Source organism: Dipodomys ordii, unplaced genomic scaffold, assembly GCF_000151885.1.
Source record: "Dipodomys ordii isolate 6190 unplaced genomic scaffold, Dord_2.0 Scaffold21, whole genome shotgun sequence".
NCBI lineage: Eukaryota > Metazoa > Chordata > Mammalia > Rodentia > Heteromyidae > Dipodomys > Dipodomys ordii.
The window spans coordinates 14,078,800-14,098,774 of NW_012267237.1; the positions used below are offsets into that span (position 1 = coordinate 14,078,800).

The following is a 19,975-nucleotide window of genomic DNA, read 5'->3' on the forward strand; positions in this document are numbered from 1 at the left end:
TTTAAAAAATGTGAATTGAGAGTTCTTATGCTGATGGATTAAATGAGATATAATGGTGTCTAAAGTCTATAGAAATCAGAGGAAAATGAATAAAAGGACCGGTAGGCATTTTCAGTTATGAACTTACTAGTGAACTTCACAAGAACCAGAATCAAGGCTGTATGTAAGTTGTCAATGAGAGAGGTAGGAAAGGTCAGTGGCCTCTATCCCTGCTGAAGAACTGGACCATTTGTTACAGAATGCTCTTAGTGTCTTGGTTCTACCACTGTGTGCTAAATGTCTCCATGTAACCTTCTTACACTGTAGTCCACTCATATGTGAACTAGAGAGGATGACAATGTCTACTCGGGATATTGAAAAGCATTACATTTTCATAGGACACTTTGCGCAAAGTTTGTACTTGATAATTTGTCATTATAATTTTTAAATATGGAAGTAGAAGATTATAATTCCCCCTATTGTTTTATTATTTCTCAGTTTATACACATGCTAAGGGTATTCTTACCTTCTATTTCTTTGATTTTAATTAGTTGGATATTTTTATTTTATTTTATCTTTTTTTGGTGATATTGATGTGTAAATTCCATCACTTGAACCATGACACAATTTTCTATCTTAATATTTAAAGCAAGGTAATTATATACTATTAGCCTGAAATTCCTAAGAAAATGTATGAACTTTTGAGAAGTTTCGAAAGGCAGATTGTTATGAAATGACATGACACTAGGAATTATGAGCAATTTGTATTAAGGAATTAAGCAGCAGTTCATAATATAAATTGGACTTATTAACCTAAAATTATTTATTCGTCTGTTTATGTGTGTTTGGTGTATGGAACTGCACAATACTACAGCCCATTGTTGTAAAACAATCGGGTACCTTTTTTGCATGAACAAATATCAAATACAAATTATTGTTTTGTTTTCGGTTTCCTCTTTTTGTGATTGTGTATATATGAGCCACCATTCTATATGAGACACAATTTAATAATAAGGACATTTACTTATGAATCATTCTGTGTATTATGTCTATATTCAGAATATGATTATATTTTGAGATTAGGGGAAGTGTCATGGGATAGGCCCTAAATTACCGAGGGGTGTCCATTTGAGAAGATAATATCAGGAAGTATGGAAGGAAAATCATGTAAATACATGGAATAAGGCTGTTCATAAGCAAGCTGAGAGAAACCAACCAGGAAGAAGAAGATATAGGTAGGTGGGACAGGAAAATGTTGGAAGAGGTGATTTCAATTCAGATGCATTTGTAAGAAGTGAATTTCTGTTTTTAAAGCCCTTTACACCACGTTATCATAGAACTAGCGAATTAAAGTAGTGAAGCTGAAAAAATATGCAATAAAGGAATGGAAAATGATTATTAGTGTAAAGGAATGAAGACCTACAACTTTTATTTGCTTGATTAATAACTTTGTCCTGTGGTCTCAAATGACACGGCCCCTCACAAGTTTTCTTTATGTCACTATGGTTTCTGTGTAATTATTGCATGTAGTGATTAATTCATTTCTTTGAAATCTGAAGAAACCAATAATGTATGATGAATAATCTTGCAAATAATAAATCATACTGTATGTTAACTTTCTTTGGGAAGACATTCTGTAGGCAATAGTGAATTGTATCATGTGAGCATACCGAGAAACTGCAATGGTTTAATATGACTTTAGAAACAATTATATATTTCCCCAAGCATTATTATACTGGCATTGATTTCACAGCATGAACATTATAATGAAGTTTTTAGGGCAGACCTGAGCACTGGTGGCCATGTATGTAATCCTAGCCACTCAAGAGGCTGCGATCTGAGGATAATGATTAGAAGCTACCCAAGGCAAGAAAGTCCAGGAGATTCTTATATCCAATTATTTTTGAGCTGTGACTCATGTGCTAGAGTACTAGCCTTGAGCAGGAGATGTTCAGAAACACCACATAGGCCAAGAATTCAAGCCATAAGACCAACATGCATGCACATGCACGCGTCTACATGCACAAATGTTTAATCAGTGTAGAATGGAAGAAAACATGGTCAACAGCTTCTTAATAGGGAGAAAAGGAAAATGTGCAATTGGGAGACACTAAAAAGAAAAGGAAACAGCTCCAAGTTGTTCCACTGAAACTGTATGAATCTACATCAGGTTATTTTTTTCGGTCAGTTGTGGGGCCTGAACTCGGCCTGGGCGCTGTCCCTCAGCTCTTCAGCTCAAGGCCAACTCTCTATCACTTAAGCCACAGTGCCACTTCCAGTTTTCTGAGTGGTTTATTGGAGCTAACAGTCTAATGGACTTTCCTGCCCGGGCTAGCTTTGAACTGTGATCCTCAGATCACAGCCTACTTAGTAGCTAGGATTACAGACATGAGCCACAGGTGCCTGGCTTACATCAGATAATTTTAAAGGAAACATTTATACGTGAATGCGGAGGAAAGTGCTCTGCTTATTCATAACTGATTTTCTAATGTGTGAGTATGTAATGTGTGAAAGATATAGCCAGCTATTAATCACATCTTAATGTATTGATAGATATCTTGTAGATTTAGTTATATATTAGCCACATCTAATGAATGTACCCATAGTCACTGTATAAACAATTTCAAGAAACAATATTAATTTATGGTAATTTTGCATATGAGTTGTGTGCATTTCTACACAGTCCAATGTAATTGCATGCAATGTTAATAAAGATTATTATTATATTTATAACTACTAATATTTATAAAAATGCATTTGATTTAAAAGTTTTTCAAGGGAGTGTTTGAGGTAAAATTTTGTAAAGTGCATAAAGATTTTTGTAGATTAGAGGACAGAGACATAATGCTAAACTCATTGTATGGCTAGATCTAACAGATCTGAAGTCACATTATCTAAGTAAGTGAATATGGTTCTTAATATGTGCTCTGTAATCCCATAAAGATTGGTCATTATTTATCCAGTAATACATAATGAATATGTATACAAAGAATATAAATCTAGTATATGCTATTTTATATGTGTTTCCTTTTCCTTAACAGATCACAAGAATCTTTAGCAGGTTTCTAACTTATATTCTACAACTTTGATTAATAGCACCCTTTTCAAAATAGAAGCTTTCCTAGATACATGAACTGAAATGTATCTATGACTGCACACTCAAATAAACCAATGACATTTTAAAAGTAATTTCCACACACAGGTAGAGAATTAAGCAAAACGGATATTTATTTTAATGTGGAATTTGAGCCCTGAGGCCTCTCTTTATAAAGAGGGATTTTTTTCTCCATTTGCTTTTGCAAAACTTTATTTTTTGAAAAGGTAACATTTTAATTGACATCTTTAATATGAATGAATATTAAGACCAAGACTTATATATTGAATTGGATATTATCACATTTGTTTCCACTTTCTGAAAGGGTAGGAAAAGCAGATCTGTTCTGGCTTACAGTTTATAAAAGAAAAACCTTTGATTTATAAGAAGATGGAGTTCACAGAGTCTTTTTTTTCTCAGTAGGAATGAGCAGTTAGCAGGTTGCTATTGCTCATTCTTTCTTTTCCTCTTCATGTCTGAATCCTTCAATGCCATCACAGCAGAGCGTAGGGTACACCACTTTAAATGATAAGAGTTTCAATAGGCACTTTAGTGGAATTAAGAAAAATCGATCACTCTTCCACCGTGATGCCGCAAAGCTGTCTTCATTCTAGGTTGTCATGTCAGTAAATTATATTTAATAGGCCTGAGCTTGTCTCAGTGTGTTTCTGAAATAACAAAACAAAACAGACTAACAACATATCATAGGATTTATCTTGTGTTGGCAGAATAAGCCAAAACTGACAATACGATAAATATAACAACTTGCTAAAAACCAGATACTTGAAGGAATCTTGTCCTCTGTAAGCGTGTGTGTGCGTGTGCGTGTGCGTGTGTGTGTGTGTGTGTGTGGTGATTTCTATTTGCTTCCTTTGTTAAGAGTTTATCCTCTCGGTTGTGTGTCAGCCTTCACTTCTTTCTTAAGTGACTTTATCAGGGTTATAACTCTCTTCTTCACCAAACATGTCTGCCAAGACCTTAAAGCGGGGTCCCCAGTCCGTCAGATAATCATAGTCCTGATCCGCCTCTGTGGTGACAGAGTCTATGGAGCTGAGGGATTCTGCGACAGACCCACTGCCTTCGTAGGCATATGTGGCCAAGGAATCATACGGCGGTGCTCCTGGGTCCATGTCGTTTTCCTGTAGCCTCTGATTGATGAAATCCCTTATGTCTGTGTTGTCTTCCACGGGTGGTCTCTGACGAGGTAAACAGAGAGAGTCTGGTTTTATATCCCTGCGAATTTTGTTCTCTTCAATCACTTTGGGATTTCTCAGAGCCCCAATGTCGAAGGCCTGCGTGTCTTCCTCCCCGCCGCCTTCGTCATCGTAATGGATGACGTTGTCTCTGATGTCTTCCTTAGAGGTCATCAGGGTGTCCTTCTTCTTCTGCCTCCGCAGCGCGACATACAGCACGACTATGGCTAAAAGGAGACAGAAAATTGCAAGGTGAAAAAGAAAGCAGACATATCATCTCTTCTTTCCACTTAAAACAAAATAGGTAAACAAAACTAAAATTGATCCGTGTTGGCTTACTTTTCTTAATGACTTCCTGCTATTTTCAAAGAAAATACACGATAATCAATGAGATCATGCATCTATCTTTCTCTTCTTTATTAGCTAACCACAGTGAAACTTTGAAATGGTCACAAGAAACCACAGGAAAGTTGTTCATCATATCAGGGGTAATCCTTCGGTTTTAAATAGTTTAAATTCAAATAATGTGCAACAAAAATAAGAGGAAAATATATGATAACTCTTAACAATATAAAGCTGTGAAACATTCTTATAAAATACTTAATTATTGTACTCGGTAACATGTAAATACCACTCATAACTAATTCCCTCATTGTAATTACTTGCACTGGCATTCCGTATTTCTACAGAAATAACCGAAATTTTACTTGAAACAGTTTTATGAGAAATAGAGAGAGGAGAGAAGAAAATGAGACAAAAAGAAAAGAGTAATATAAAATATAAGAGCCTTAATTCTATTAATTATGTCAACTAAGATCCGTGATTATTTGATCTAGTGGCCTGCCATACTTAAATATGTTCTAAATGAAAAGACTGGCATTGAGGTAGACTTCATGAAGCAAGACAGTACTTTGAGATATTTTTCATAAGCTTCATTATTTTAATCTTTGTTGGTTGCAGATTGACTCAATGATGTCCATTTCTTCTAAGTGTGATTGGAGACAGATATTATGAACATTGGTCCAGCTTTCCCCCATTTCTCCAACAGTGGCAATAGACAAAAGGATTGAGTGTTGGATTGACAAGAGCATTCCAGAAAACCCCTATCATCAAATTAGAAAGTGATGAAAAATACAGGATAAAGAAAGTCCATCTATTCCTTCTTCTTCTATAATTAAAGTGGGAACAATTGGAGGTAAAGGTCATTGTATATACTGGGTTTATCTATGTGGAATTAACAAAGTATTGCCTACTTAAGGACTGACTCCATGTGTGATCTCCTAGTACTTAGTTTTACAATCTTGTTTTCTATCCTAGAGGTAGAAACTATCCTACTTGTCAAATATTTAATATTAAATGGAACATACATATAAGCAAATTCATTCCAACCTGCATGGTTTTTTTTTCATTCTTTTTTTAAAGTAAGTGTTTTTAAATTGATGAATGCCAAAATATGTTATCTGTGTTTCTATGCATTTAGTAACAAAATTCTTAATTTAAATGGAAAAGCTGGTCAGAATTTATGGAAATGTAGTCCTATACATACTCACACAAAGATATTACAGGACATATTTATTTTAATCCTATTCCTTTTCAGCACAATTGCTATGTTTCAGAGTACTAAAGTATTGATGTAAGGAGACAGAGAATAGTGGAAGAAATACTTGGAGTAAAAATTCAAAAGGTGGGAAAGTAAAATTGACATTTCTTTGCTTGACACTTGTTTTTAGGTTTTGCTTTTTCTTCCCTTATTTAATGAATCCTGAAGACAGTTTTTGATGATTATATTATACTAAACAATATTAGACAGTATTACATTAGACAGATATTAGATTACAAAATGATTTGCCATGCCATTGTTATAACTGGAAATGTAAGAATGTCATTGCTGCAAAGGCCAAAAGCCTAAACTCCATCAGAGATTGAAATCATCTTGATGATGTTGTTTTTGAGACATTAAATACTAATAAAAATGTACTATGATACACATTGGTCATCTTCTAACAAGAACCAACAATTCAGTGAAGAAAAACATTTACATAGTAAGTTGAGGAGGGAGGTAGAGGAAAGAAAGAAGGAGAAGGAGAGAAAGAGACTAAATATTCAAACCCACCTAAGAGTATAACAATGCATAGTAGGATTGCAATCAAAGCCCCAGTGCTAAGTCCTACAGGTAGAAAAATGGCTTCCACATTACAAGACAGGATGGTGCCATCAGAGTCACATCTACAAACTCGAATAGTCATAGTGTTTGTACTGCTCTGTACAGGGTAGCTGCTGTCTTCTATTACAACAGGGAGGAAGTACAACTCTTGCTGCCTGCGGCTGTATCCATTTCTTCGGGCTTCAATCCCAGCTGTGTTATCTACAAAACATGATATTTATCATCCTATGGCAAGGGTACACTTTGCCTCTTAAAGTGTAGGAAGCTTTGCTTGACTCAGTAGCATATATCGTTGCAATTATTTATCATTATAAAAGCTAATCACCAACTATTCTCACAGGAAGTACAATTCCCATGATGAAGAAGCCTGTGTTCTCTTAATTAACTAAGCCTTCTACTCTGGGATGCTGAATTGATCAAATCTCCTTAGCTAACTTCAGCTGAAAATATGGGACTCGGCTATTTTGTTTATGAAAAATAGTATGACCTACATTTTCTCAAGCATCTTTGGATTTCTTTTAATCAACCTCATTCTCAGATCTCATCACATTTTTTCCATTTGTTCTACAAACAATTTTTTAAAACTTTGATTTTTCACTAATTGATAGTACAGGAATTAGAATTTTAATACTCATAGAATATAGAGATCTAGGAGACATAACACCTACAGTCATAGAACTACTATAGTAAACATAATTGAACAAAACATACTTAAAATTTAAAATGGACACTTTATTCAATTTATGGTATACTGACTTTATGTCAAGTTGAACATATAGTGTGGATACACAAATACTGTATTTTTCAATTTCATGCAAATTAAATAAACTATTTGACAATTTGTTGTAAAATAGGCTTTTGATTAGATAATTTTGCTCAACTGTAAGTGACCAAAAGTGTTCTGAAAATATTTAAGACATGCTTAGCTGAGTATTTGTGTTCAATAAGTTATGGGACTTAAAAGCATTCTCAACTAGAGCTATTCTACAGTTTGATGATGTAATTCTCAAGATACAATTCCACCATCAAATTGAGGAGCATTTATATTGTTAAACCAGTGTTCTACATGCTTTTCCTGTTGCTGTGATGGTAGCTTATGCCACAGGATTATCAGCAGTTGTAATGGTGATAGTGATACTTAGGAAAGTGTAGGAGCGAGGTGAGGGCAGAAGAGATTGCTAAAATGATCTAAGTATAGGCACCATAAGAAGGACTTTGCCTGTATAATTGCAGTATAAATGCTCTAATTTTTTCATTATCTACTGTAATTCAAACCACTGTCTACCAGTCATTTAGGCATCATGAGTGGAAATGAAAGCCTGTGCCATTCAAATTACAATCTCACAATTCTAACCAGTGTTTCTCTGTGTGTAATTCAAATACAGTAATTAATACACAATTACTTATCCACACCAACAGGGCATGGGCAGGTAGAGCTAATGATATATTCAATTTCCTAGGGAGACTTTTATTTATTGAATCATTAAGAGATTGTCCAATTTTAATAAAGCTCTCAGATAGTCTATACAGATGAAAAAACTAATTTTCTACTAGTCAAAAGATTTGGGATTTACTATAAAATAAATGCATATTTTGTAAGGTAGAGTTCTTTTAGGAAAATACTGAGTTTTCTTTCTCTTTGTAAAATTGGACAAAGCTGTATGATTAGAGGTTAATATATAAGAGGCAATACTTACTTCTGAAGTCACGGACCGTAAAGTTTGGTTTGATGGCAGCCTCCGGAGATAATCTAAAGGAGAACTGCTGCCCCGCAGGTGAAAGATCTCGGTCTGCAGCACTGACTATCTGAATTATCTGAAAAGATGTTCAGAATAAATTCAAAGTCACTCATCAGTTTCGCAGGGGAACTTTATGTGCCAGGAGAATCACTTTATTTAATGAAGCATGCAAGCAGACACAAATGACCCTTCTTAAATCAATAGCAGTGAACCAATTACTTACACATAATTTTTATAAATAATTATATAAACATGTACAGGTAATAATGGTCTGTACAATTATAGGACATAGGTAAATTCTAAATCAATACCTGAGTAACTAAAAACTTACTAGCATTGAAAATTCTAACAAGCAAAATCAAATTGAAATGCACTTGCTTGCACTTTAAATTACATGAAATAAATGCTTTCTAGGCTAAATGTGAGTATTCTAACTAGAAACACAGTATCCAGTGACTCAAAAGCTCTTGCAATAGCAGAATTTAAAATTATTAAATTTTGTGAGAATGTTCATCTTCACAAATAAAAAAAGAAAAAATAAGTGCAAAGTATATTATATTAATTTTACAAATCAGTTAGAGCAAAATTATGATTTTATAATTATATGAAAAGGCACTATTATCATTATTTCACAATTATTCCTTACTTGTGCCGATATATGATGTATATTGTTGACAATATCTGGTTACTTCAATAGAAAAATATTAAAAATCTATAAACCAAAATAACTTCTGAATATTCAACATTAAATTTTATAATGATTTCAGACATTAGGTTAATGTCATGAAACATAGAATTTATCTAATACATTTGATCACTAATTAGTATCCAATCTCATAATCAAAACCTACTTAAATGATAAATTATGGATATCTACACATAGACATATGATTGATGCATAGATGTATTGAGCTATAAGTGATTCAAAGCCAGCCTGGGCAGGCAAACCCTTGAAACTCTTCCTTCCAATAAACTACTCAACAAAAGCTGGAAGTGGCACTGTGGTGCAGAGTGGGAGTGTATTAGCTTTAGTAGAAAGAGGCTCAGGGACAGCTCCCAGGCCCTGAATTCATGCTCCAAGACAGGCAAACAAACAAACAAACAACAACTTAGATCACGAAATGTGGCAATTTAGAGTTTCCAAATAGAATTTTCCTTAAAAACAACAACAATAACAACAACAAAACTTCAGCCTTCCTTCACTTAAACCAAAGTCCTCTCAGTGTATTATTTCACTCTTGAAATTCTGTGTATTTATTAATAGGAACCAAATTTTATGGAAATGTATTGTTTCTTTTATGAACCAATATCATCTATTAAATTAAGTGTTTTTACTGTCAAAAATGTAACAAGGATAGACTTTTAGAATATGGTAAAGTCTTTTACATCATACAGATATGAAAACTTTACTGCTTACTGACTCTTACCTGAAAGTGTTAGTTGGAAGTCACTACCCTAAAAAATCAACTCACATGTAAATCTCCACTGATCTAAGTAATGCCAGGTTTCTTTCTATGTTTCTTTCTTTTTCAAGCAGGTAGATGATAGATGGATAGATGATAGTTGATAGACAGATAGATAATAGATAAAATAGATAAATGAAACATAAAACATAGATACACATGAACAGACACATGATGGATCACATATACACATATTCAAGAACAATACAAAAATGATTAGTGGCTCCAATGCATAGTCCTCAGGGAACAAAGACAGTGATTGGAGTTAAATGCAGGAAGTGTCCATCCACCCCACAGCTTGAAACTCAAAATCCAAATAACATGATTGGGCCATGCTTTGTATATTGATGTTTCCTCCATAGATAGTTAATGGAAATATAGTCTTCCAGAATATACCCGATTCCTCACTATCTATGTATACAAATGCCAATTTCTGTCACATAATAGATGTAATTATTTTTGGACATTTTTGAATATCACATGCTGGTTTCAAGTCTATTACAGAAGCAAGCTGTAGGTTTATGGAGGCTAAAGAATTTGCTGTGCCTTTTATAAAAGCACATGTGCAAAGAAGGAAAGCCATCAGGAAAAAAAAACATTCTCCTTAATGAGTGTTAACGTTCTCAAGCTCACTAGAAATTTCACAGTAAATAGTATCAACAATATGAACCTTATTTAAAAATTTGATTAGAAACCACAAACTTTCCTACTACTGTATTATCTTCATACCCATTCATCCACCACTAACACATAAATTCGGTTCCTATAAAAGTTTATTGGATGAAGATACCTGATATAGATAAATAAGTGCATGTACATGAACTCATATTGGCACTTAGACATTAAAATACACACACAGGCTGGCTTAGTGTACATTTAATGCGCGATATCCACAAAATACCTGTCCTGGCTTGGCATTTTCACACACAGCTGTCTCATATGGCACAGATATTTCTGGTGGGAATTCGTTGACATCGAGGACATTAATGAGTATGTTGACTTTGCTGGTTAATAACGGATTGCCTATTGAGAACATTAAAAAGTAAATTGTTATAAAGTTAATATTTATGATTTCTCTAATTAATAATACTTTATGTTGCCTTGCCAACAGAATACATACATGCTTAATGAAAAATTGCTGAGAATTCTAACAGCGAGGAGAACAATGGATGGGTTTATCCCTCAGAAAATAAGCAGGCCCACCAGATCCAATCTTCATCTCACATTATTTTATCATAAATACATCCTTTTCCAAGCCCACTGTTATAGCCTTCTTTCCTGTTCACAGAGCCTATCTTTAGCAGTAGTGATATATATTTTTTCCTTTTTTATATTTTTATACATTTTTTATTGTGAAAATACCATACAGAGGGATTGCAATTACATGGGCAAGATGATGAGTGCAATTCTTATCAAGCATTGTTTCCCCTTCCCATCCCGCTCACCACCACCCCCACCCCCCCATCACTCCGCGGAAAAGATGTATAGTTCATTTTCACCATAACATCTTGTAGATCTCATTTGTGCAATGGGTCCACCTGTATCCCTATTTAAACAATTTGTTTTTTCCCTTCCCCTCCACAAATTATACCAACATCAAATACAGTGAAAACAGAGGTTATACTGTGGGGAAGGGACATACAAAGCAACAAAGAAAACATCTTATACGTATATTAGACACAATATCAAGAAAAAAAAACATTTGAGTCCTTAACCTGGGGTTCATTTCACCTAACATCAACTTATCTGATCTTTTCTGCTTGTCCCAGACATATACTAGTTATTGCAAAAAAGGGAATCCATGGGACATAAGTTTCTTTGGGCCTGGCTTACTTCACTTAATATTTTTTTCCAAGTCTTTCCATTTCCTGACAAATGGGGCAATGTCATTCTTTCTAATGGAGGCATAGAATTCCATTGTGTATATATACCACATTTTCTTGATCCATTCATCTACTGAGGGGCATCTGAGTTGGTTTACAACTTTGGTACAGGGGGGAGAGGAAAGATGGGAAGAGATGGTAAGGGGAAATATCTTAGCTATGGTAAATAATGCTACAATAAACATAGTTGTGCTGGTAGCTTTATTGTGACCTTCTTTGTGATCATTTGGGTAAATGTCCAAAAGTGGGATTGCTGGGTCATAGGGGAGCTCTATGTGGAGTCTTTTGAAGAACTTCCATACTGCTTTCCAAAGTGGTTGAACAAGTTTACACTCCCACCAACAATGCAGTAAGGGTCTCTGTTGTCCACATCCCTTCCAGCATCTGTTGTTATTAGAGTTGTTAATTATAGCCATTCTAACTGGTGTGATGTGGTATCTCAATGTTGTTTTGATTTGCATTCTTTTATGGCTAGGAAGGTTGAGCATTTCTGCATGTGTCTATTGGCCATTCTTCATTCCTCTTCAGAGAAGTTTCTCTTTAAGTCTTTAGCCCACTTATTTATCGAGCAGTTGTTTCTTTGAAAATTTATTTATTTATTAGGCCAACAACATTTCTGTATCTAGAATATTCTGCATATTTAAGTTGTACCCTTGGAACAAAGTATCCCAGGACTTCCTCCTGAAAAGAATGATAGATAATGGGAAAATAAAAATCAACTAATATAAATGAAAATGAAGAAGAAGAATTAAATATGGTACTCATGATCTTGCCCATGTCATTGTAACCCATGTATACAGTATTTTCACAATAAAAACACAAAAACTGCGATATATCATATATTACTTGCTGATGATGTGAACAAATAAATAAAATTTTATTAGAGAGCAGCTTTTTTAGGCTAGAAAGCAATATCATTTGGACAATGGATTTCTGACCTCACAGATTCTGGCACAGACTAACGAATTTGTATCTGCAACCCTTTTGTTTGTTGAAGAAAACTAAATTCATGAACTCAATTAGATGATATGTAACACATCTATTTAACCTACTCTACAAAATAATATCTTCCTTTTCTAGAGCTACTTGAACATGATCTATAGAAAATTATTATTTGGATTATACCATAATTATATGAATGAAAATGAAGGCTCAGTTTTTAATTTCTATTTTACATCCTAAGTGAGGACACAGGAGTTAGTGCTCATTTATATATATATATATAAATATATATATATATATAATATATTATATATATATAAAAGATACTGTACAGAGGGGTTACGGTTACATGAGTAAGGTAATGAGTACATTTCTTATGGAGCATTGGCAACCCTCCTTTTTTTGTTCTTCTAGTATCCCTTTCTTGCCCCCCCCAAGTTGTAAATTTTTTTTCAACATAGTGTCTTGTACATTGTATAGTTACAGTGGGTCAATCTGTATCCTTGTTTCAGCATTTTGTTATTCCTCAAATTTCTAATTGCCAAATTCGAAAAATGTGTACACAAGATTCAAGTCACAAGAATTGTTTTACTCTTATCCAGGAAGAGACTTTTATGTCATTAAAGTTGCAGATAGAATGTCTTCAAAGGCAGCAATATTTCTTCTTTAAATAGATCTTTTCTAATGGTTTTCTATTGTAATAGATGTAAAAAAGTTTTAAAAATTAGGGCTATTTTTATGTAGCAAAAGTTTGCTTTTGATACTTTGTAGCTATTCATTTCATTCTCCTGAAATGAAAATTTAACATTTGTCCCCAGGACTAAATTTTAACACACAAAAAATTAACATTGCAATGTCCTATTACTAGTAGGGTTTTTTTCTGCAAGAAATATTTTTAGCATTCTAACTAAAACAAATCTCCATTTTGTGAAACTATCTCATAAAACAGTAAAATAATGCAATAATTTTTCTATTTATCTACTAAAATAACTTACAGGAAAGGGAATCGTATGAGCCAAAGAGACAGAGTAACGATGAGCTCTGATTTTTTTCTGCAGTCTCAATTTCCTTAAAACATTTCTTTATTGAATTATTTACATTTATCCAATGTAGATCTTGACATTGCATATTTGTCATGCTCCAATGCTTATTTTCAAGTTAGCAGTCTAATATATTTTCCTTATCACAGTTTATAATATTTTATGTCCATTATTGCATAAATATATCCAATTGAATTTTTTCCTTTGCAAACCTTGTGTATAAAGCAATAAAAACTAAAAAGAATATTAATATGAATTCAAATGTTGCATTTGATTTATACTTTTGATAAATATTTCATTGAAGGAAAATAATAAATCAAAGATATAGCATATTTTACTTAAGTTCAACATGTAATACACTTCAAATAACTTGTAAAGTGTTTTCAATGTATTTATTATATACATAGCTAAATATGATAACTAGTGCTATCATTAGTTCATTATTAGGATGCGATTTCTTGCATGCTAAAAATTTCATACTTAATCAAATAGTCCAGGTTTAAGACATTTTAAACTGAGCTTTGGTTGCTCATGCCTGTAATCCTAGCTACTCAAGAGGCTAAGATCTGAGGATCGTGGTTGGAAGCCAACCAAACAGTTAAGTATGTGAGATTCTTATCTCCAATAAATTAGCCTTGAGTAAAAGAAGCTCAGAAATTGCCAGTGATATAGTTCAAGCCTCAGGACTGGCCATATATATATATATATGGAGAGAGAGAGAGAAAGAGAGACAGGCAGACAGACAGACAGACAGAGACAGACAGACAGACAGACAGAGAGAGTATATAACATTTATTTGCTTTTACCTTAAATATGTGATGAGTAAAGGAACTGTACAAATAGGTTTTAAACCCATTTCAGATGAAAAATTCATTATAAATTCATTACATAGCATTTATGCCTAAGAAAATGAGATAGTAATTAAGAAAAACAGTAGACTGGCTTTAATGTTGTATGTGTGATTGGATGGATTATTTAGAATAACGTCAAATGTCGTAGCAAATTGATAAACAGTTGAAAGTTTAAAATAAAAAATATACAAATATATTACAATTTTTGATTCTTTTATGTTTTGGTAGCATAGTATAGTGAGAAAAATGGCATAATTTCTAAATTAACCTGATTATTATAGAGGTGTTAATGATGATTATTTATATGCATATGATGTATCGCAGTACCTCATGAAATAGTTTGAAAAAACTCCTAATTGTTTCTTCTAAGTATTACTCATAAAACTTCTGCTGAAATACTGCAAATTCTAGTATAAAACTTATAAATATAGAATAATATTTATATTTCTTAGGAAATGCAAAACAGTTTCTTGGAGAAAAATCAGAAAATAAGGAAAATGATAGATATCTATTAGATTTGAACTTATAAAACTAGATAACTTGTAAGATAAAAGAAAAGAAAGTATTTGGGCAATTGTAGAAACAGAAAATAATATCAATTTGGAATTTAAAGTAACAGTTATGCTTTTTCCTCATAAGTGCAATAAACACTCTGAATAAATACATGTGTTCAAGACAATTGGTTCTACATTTTTGTTACCATTGTTTCAAAAGCCATTGTTTACTAAAGTAAACATGAGAAGAGTGCTCATTAAAATGTTGGTTTCTAGATCATATTTCCAGAATTTTGAAATGACATGTAGTCTTGAATGAGGTCCACCAATCTGTTCATTAAAACTATTGTTTGAAGCTGGGCATCAGTGGCTCACACCTGTAATCTGAGGCTGAAATCTGAGGATCACAGTTCAAAGCCAGCCTGGGCAGGAAACTCCATGAGACTCTTTAATAAACCACTCAGAAGTGGTTCAAGTGGTAGAGTGCTAGCCTTGAGCTGAAGAGCTGAGGGACAATGCCCAGGCCCAGAGTTCAAGCCCCATAACCATGACCGCCACCACCAACAACAACAAAAAAGGATGCATCATACATAGTACAAGATGATTGCTACGTGATAAGAGTATGTTTATGTCTTCAAGCAAAATTGCTGAAGTTTTGACCTTTTGACCACATTTGATACATTCACCAGATCGCTACATCTCAGCATTTTTAGATCCAGAAATTACTACTCTGTCTCTCTCTGTCTCTGTCTTGCTGTCTCTGTCTCTGTTTCTCTGTCTCTCTGTCTCTGTCTCTCTGCTCTGTCTCTCTCTGTCTCTCTGTCTCTCTCTGTTTCTCTCTCTATCTCTTTCTCTCATCTTTCTCTTCAAGTATGTTTTGTTGCGAGGAATTACATATGGAGAGCCGCTTTCTGAAATAGTTCCAATGACTCCTTCATCCTGTGGTTTACACGTACATGCCCTTCTGTTCTTATATGTCATCTGGAATAAGTGTCTCCATTCTCTTGAAAAGGATATGGCCCAAAATATGAGATATAATTTTAAAGATTAGGTTATCAGAATTTGGCTTCCATTTTGCTGATGTTCCAATCTCCCAATGTCCTTGGCTTATTTGGCCACCTTGACTGTGGAGGCTATCACACACACACAAATACACACACATACACACACACACACACACACACACACACACACACACACAACTCATTACAACCTGAATCAAGCTGTCAGTGAGACTCTGCAGCTCAACTTCAACATTCCTTAAGAAACTAAATCTTGCCCTTACCTACTGAGTGATATTTACTGCAACTTTATGATAAAACGCTTACAACTCAGCTTATCTTAAACTGAATCTAAGAGTCAGGTCAATTACAAAATAAATGTTATTATTTTAAGTCACCAAATTCTGGTGTAATTTGTGACATAGTATAAGTAGCTAATAAACAACTAATTCCATGCTTGTCCAAGCAGGAAAGGTCAGATATGTTGATGTTAAATTAAATGAACCCCAGGATAAGTATTCAAATATTTTTTTCTTTCATGCGATTGTTTCTAGCATATTTATAAGGTGATTTCATTGTTGCTTTGTATGTCCCTCCCCCACGGTATAACCCCTGCTTTCACTGTATTTGGTGTTGATATAATTTGTGGAGGGGAAGGGAAAAAACAAATCGTTTAAGTAGTGATACAGGTGGACCCATTGCAACAATGAGATGTACAAGTCATTATGTCAAAAAACCAACTTTACAACTTTGGGGGGGGGTGGTAAGGGATGGGAAGGGGAAACAAAGGAGGCGGCAACAATGCTTGATAAGTTCCAATTACAAGCATTGTAATTGTAACTCCTCTGTACAGTATTTTCATAATAATAAAAAAGAAAAAAAACTAATTCCATACCAATAAAGAGAAGGCCCCTTCTCTGTGTTCTTACAGGATTCCTTCCACAAACATGCACACTTTTCCTGAGCTAACATACAGATACGATTCACCAAATAGCACCAGCAATATGATTGATCACTTTAACACTACTGCTAATTTTCTCTTCATGTTCCATTCACAATTTCAACTTTTCCATCCTCATCACATCCATGCATTGTTGATTGTATCAGGATTCTCAAGTGCAATGTAATTTATGCTTTCTGAATCTTTGAATATACTTGCTACATTTTCCTATATATTTATCATTTCTCACCTGTAATTGGTAGGTCAAAATATGTTGATTAATTGTCCTGATTAATTATTTTGAAATGGACCTGCCTAGACTATATTTATTGTGTTTAAAGATGAATATAACAGAATCAGTATATTCTCACATGCCAGAAAGTAAAGTTTCCTTCATCAGCTCCCAAATGATATGAAAATATTAATAATGAATTATTTTAAAATATAAAAAATGTTGGCATTCTATAAATTTACATGAAATTTATCTATAAGGTTAATTAATACAGTATTAACCATTACATTAACTGAAGTTATATGTAACAGTAATAAAATGATTTGCCAGTATAATTTTCATAAGATATTTACTAAACACTTCTCAATAAAACTTCAGTATATGTTATTTGAATTTAAAGGGAATTATGGGAAAGATCCTTCAAAATGAAATAATTAGAAACAGTGTCGACATTAATCTATCAATACACACTTATTGAGTAAAAGCACAGACCTTCCAAATATATGTCCTATGATCATATTTCAAACATATTTATTTATTTTCATATTTGGAGCACTTGTGTTTTTCTATATTTGCAAAATTATTTACTTTCTAGAAAAAAATCTTTTTTATTAATAAGTTTTTTATTATGAAAATACGGTACAGAGAGATTACAATTACATGAGCAAGGTAATGAGCACATTTCTTATGAAGCATTGTTGCCTCCTCCTTTGTTTTCTCCTACCATCCCTGCCCTCCCTCCCCCTCCCCGCCAAAGTTATAAAGTTCCTTTTTCAACATAGCATCTTGTACATTTCATTGTTGCAGTGGGTCCACCTGTATCCCTATTTAAACAATTTGTTTTCCCCTTCCCCTCTCCAAATTATACCAACATCAAATACAGTGAAAGCAGGGGTTATATTGTGGGGGAGGGACATATAAAACAACAACAAAAATCACCTTATGAATACTTTAGAAACAATAGCAAGAAAGAAAAACCATTTGAGTCCTTATCTTTCTTATTTGCCTAAAAAATCATCTCATTGTTGATCATTTGATATGCAAACAAAGCAATCACCCCAGAATATTCTGCCAAAAAATAATTCTTTATGATTAAATACTTTATTGTTTAAAGACCATACTGTGAGTCATAAACTGCTGCAACTCACTTCAAGTTCCTGAGAAGTAAGTTTCTCGTAATTCAACATAATTTTCTCTGTATAACTCATTAAATTTATTACTTTTAGTTAGTATCTTTTTGTTTATTGGCCTTGAGAGTTACCACTGTTAGTTTTGTCACAAGTCACAGTACGTAATGTTTTTCATGAATATGGGTCTCTCAGCACTAAATAAAATGAATGTGTAATGGATATAGGATCTGAATTACAGACATCATTCTTACAAGTTGATGTTTCTGTACCTATAAAGCTAATATCATTTGTTGGCTATCAAGTAAAAACTTACAACCGAAAATATGTTTATATAGAAAACAACATCAATATCCTTTAAAAAGTACAAAAAATACCATTTGCAAGAAAATAGAGCTGAAATCCTCTTATTAACCAGAGAAAACAAGACTGAGAAAAACAAATGTCATGAGATTGTATGTGGCCATAGGTTTTATTTTTAAGGAACATAGAATTAGAAGAAAGAATACTTTAGAAGAGAAAGAGAACCAGAAGTGAGGGAAAAGATAAAAGATAAACGATAAAAAGAAAGTAAAACAATGGGAAAAAATGGTGAACGAATGAAACAGTGATACTCATTAGACACTACATTGGAAATCACTTCTACAACTTTGGAGGTGGGCATCATGAGAGGAAAAAGTGGGAGAAAATGAGAAAGGGAGTAACATTGTTCAGCAAGAAATGTACTCATTACCCGCCTTATATAAGTGTAACCCTTCAGTAGAACAGTTTTATAATAAAATTAAAATTAAAAAAGAAAATAATAAAAATAAACATGTTCAATGTATGTCTTCTATGACAATGTCTTGAAGAAACACACTGAAATTAAATCCCAACTCAATCTCATATTTCATGTAAAAAATCAAATATGGCATTTAATAAGGAATTTCACAGAAAGTTCACCTATTTAAGAACAAACAAAATCCATTTCATGGGATAATTAATTTGAGCAAACTAATAATATTTGGGTGTGATATGTTTATTCTATGAGGACAAAATATAAGCTTAATGATATCAACCAAATTTGTTTATCTAATTACATTTGTTATGTAAACAGTAAAATATATTAGAAACGGTGTGTAAAAAATTTCTGACAATTTAAATGAGTTAAAATTTTGAAGTTTTGCTCTCTTCTAAAACTCTCAAGGTTAATATCATAAAAACTGTGAAGTAGTAAGGCATAAAAGAATGATTAGAATTGTAATAAGATTATTTGGGCATCCAACTACAGAAACACTATTAATGAATGCTTTTTAATTAATTGAAATGTGTTCAATCATTGTAACATTCCATTTCACCAGCAGATTTTATAGACGGGTCAGGACCAAATCGTATGCCAGCACAATCTGCAATACGGTGTACTTATATGATTTTGTTCCTGGTAGAGCAACTGTGAGCCATTAATTTCTTACTCATTCACCGAGATGATATTCCTGTTCTGCTGTCTAGTTTGATCAATGACAGCAGTTAGATGCATCAGAATATGAATAATGTTTTTATGTAAACTGCATTCAAACCAAATAAGTGTCCACTATTAGACCTTGTTATAGAAATTTCAAACATCAAATAACATAATATATATTTAGGATCTTTATTTTAAAAGCAGATATAGTGTCTTTCACATATCGGGCTTCCTTAAAAGCTTTGAAATCTGGTGAATGGAACCTAAATAGACAGGAAATCAATTAGATATCAATTTTAAGAATATCAGATTGACATGTTTTATTTTTTTCATTTTCTTTTAGTTTAATTTCATTTTGTTGTGAAGGTTATGTAAAGAGGAGTTACAGTTAC

General features: G+C 33.2%; 1 protein-coding gene across 1 annotated transcript in view; it reads right to left on the minus strand.

Moving 5' to 3' along the window:
• Positions 1-3,993: 3,993 nt before the first annotated feature.
• Positions 3,994-19,975, minus strand: part of Cdh12 (cadherin 12, type 2 (N-cadherin 2)) — a 228,232-nt gene continuing 212,250 nt past the window's right edge. Inside the window, exons 7-10 of the mRNA XM_013013866.1 lie at positions 10,534-10,655; positions 8,128-8,245; positions 6,380-6,631; positions 3,994-4,493 (exon numbers count right to left, since the gene is read on the minus strand). Coding sequence (XP_012869320.1) covers positions 3,994-4,493; positions 6,380-6,631; positions 8,128-8,245; positions 10,534-10,655 — 992 coding nt within the window. The remainder of the gene's footprint in view (positions 4,494-6,379; positions 6,632-8,127; positions 8,246-10,533; positions 10,656-19,975) is intronic.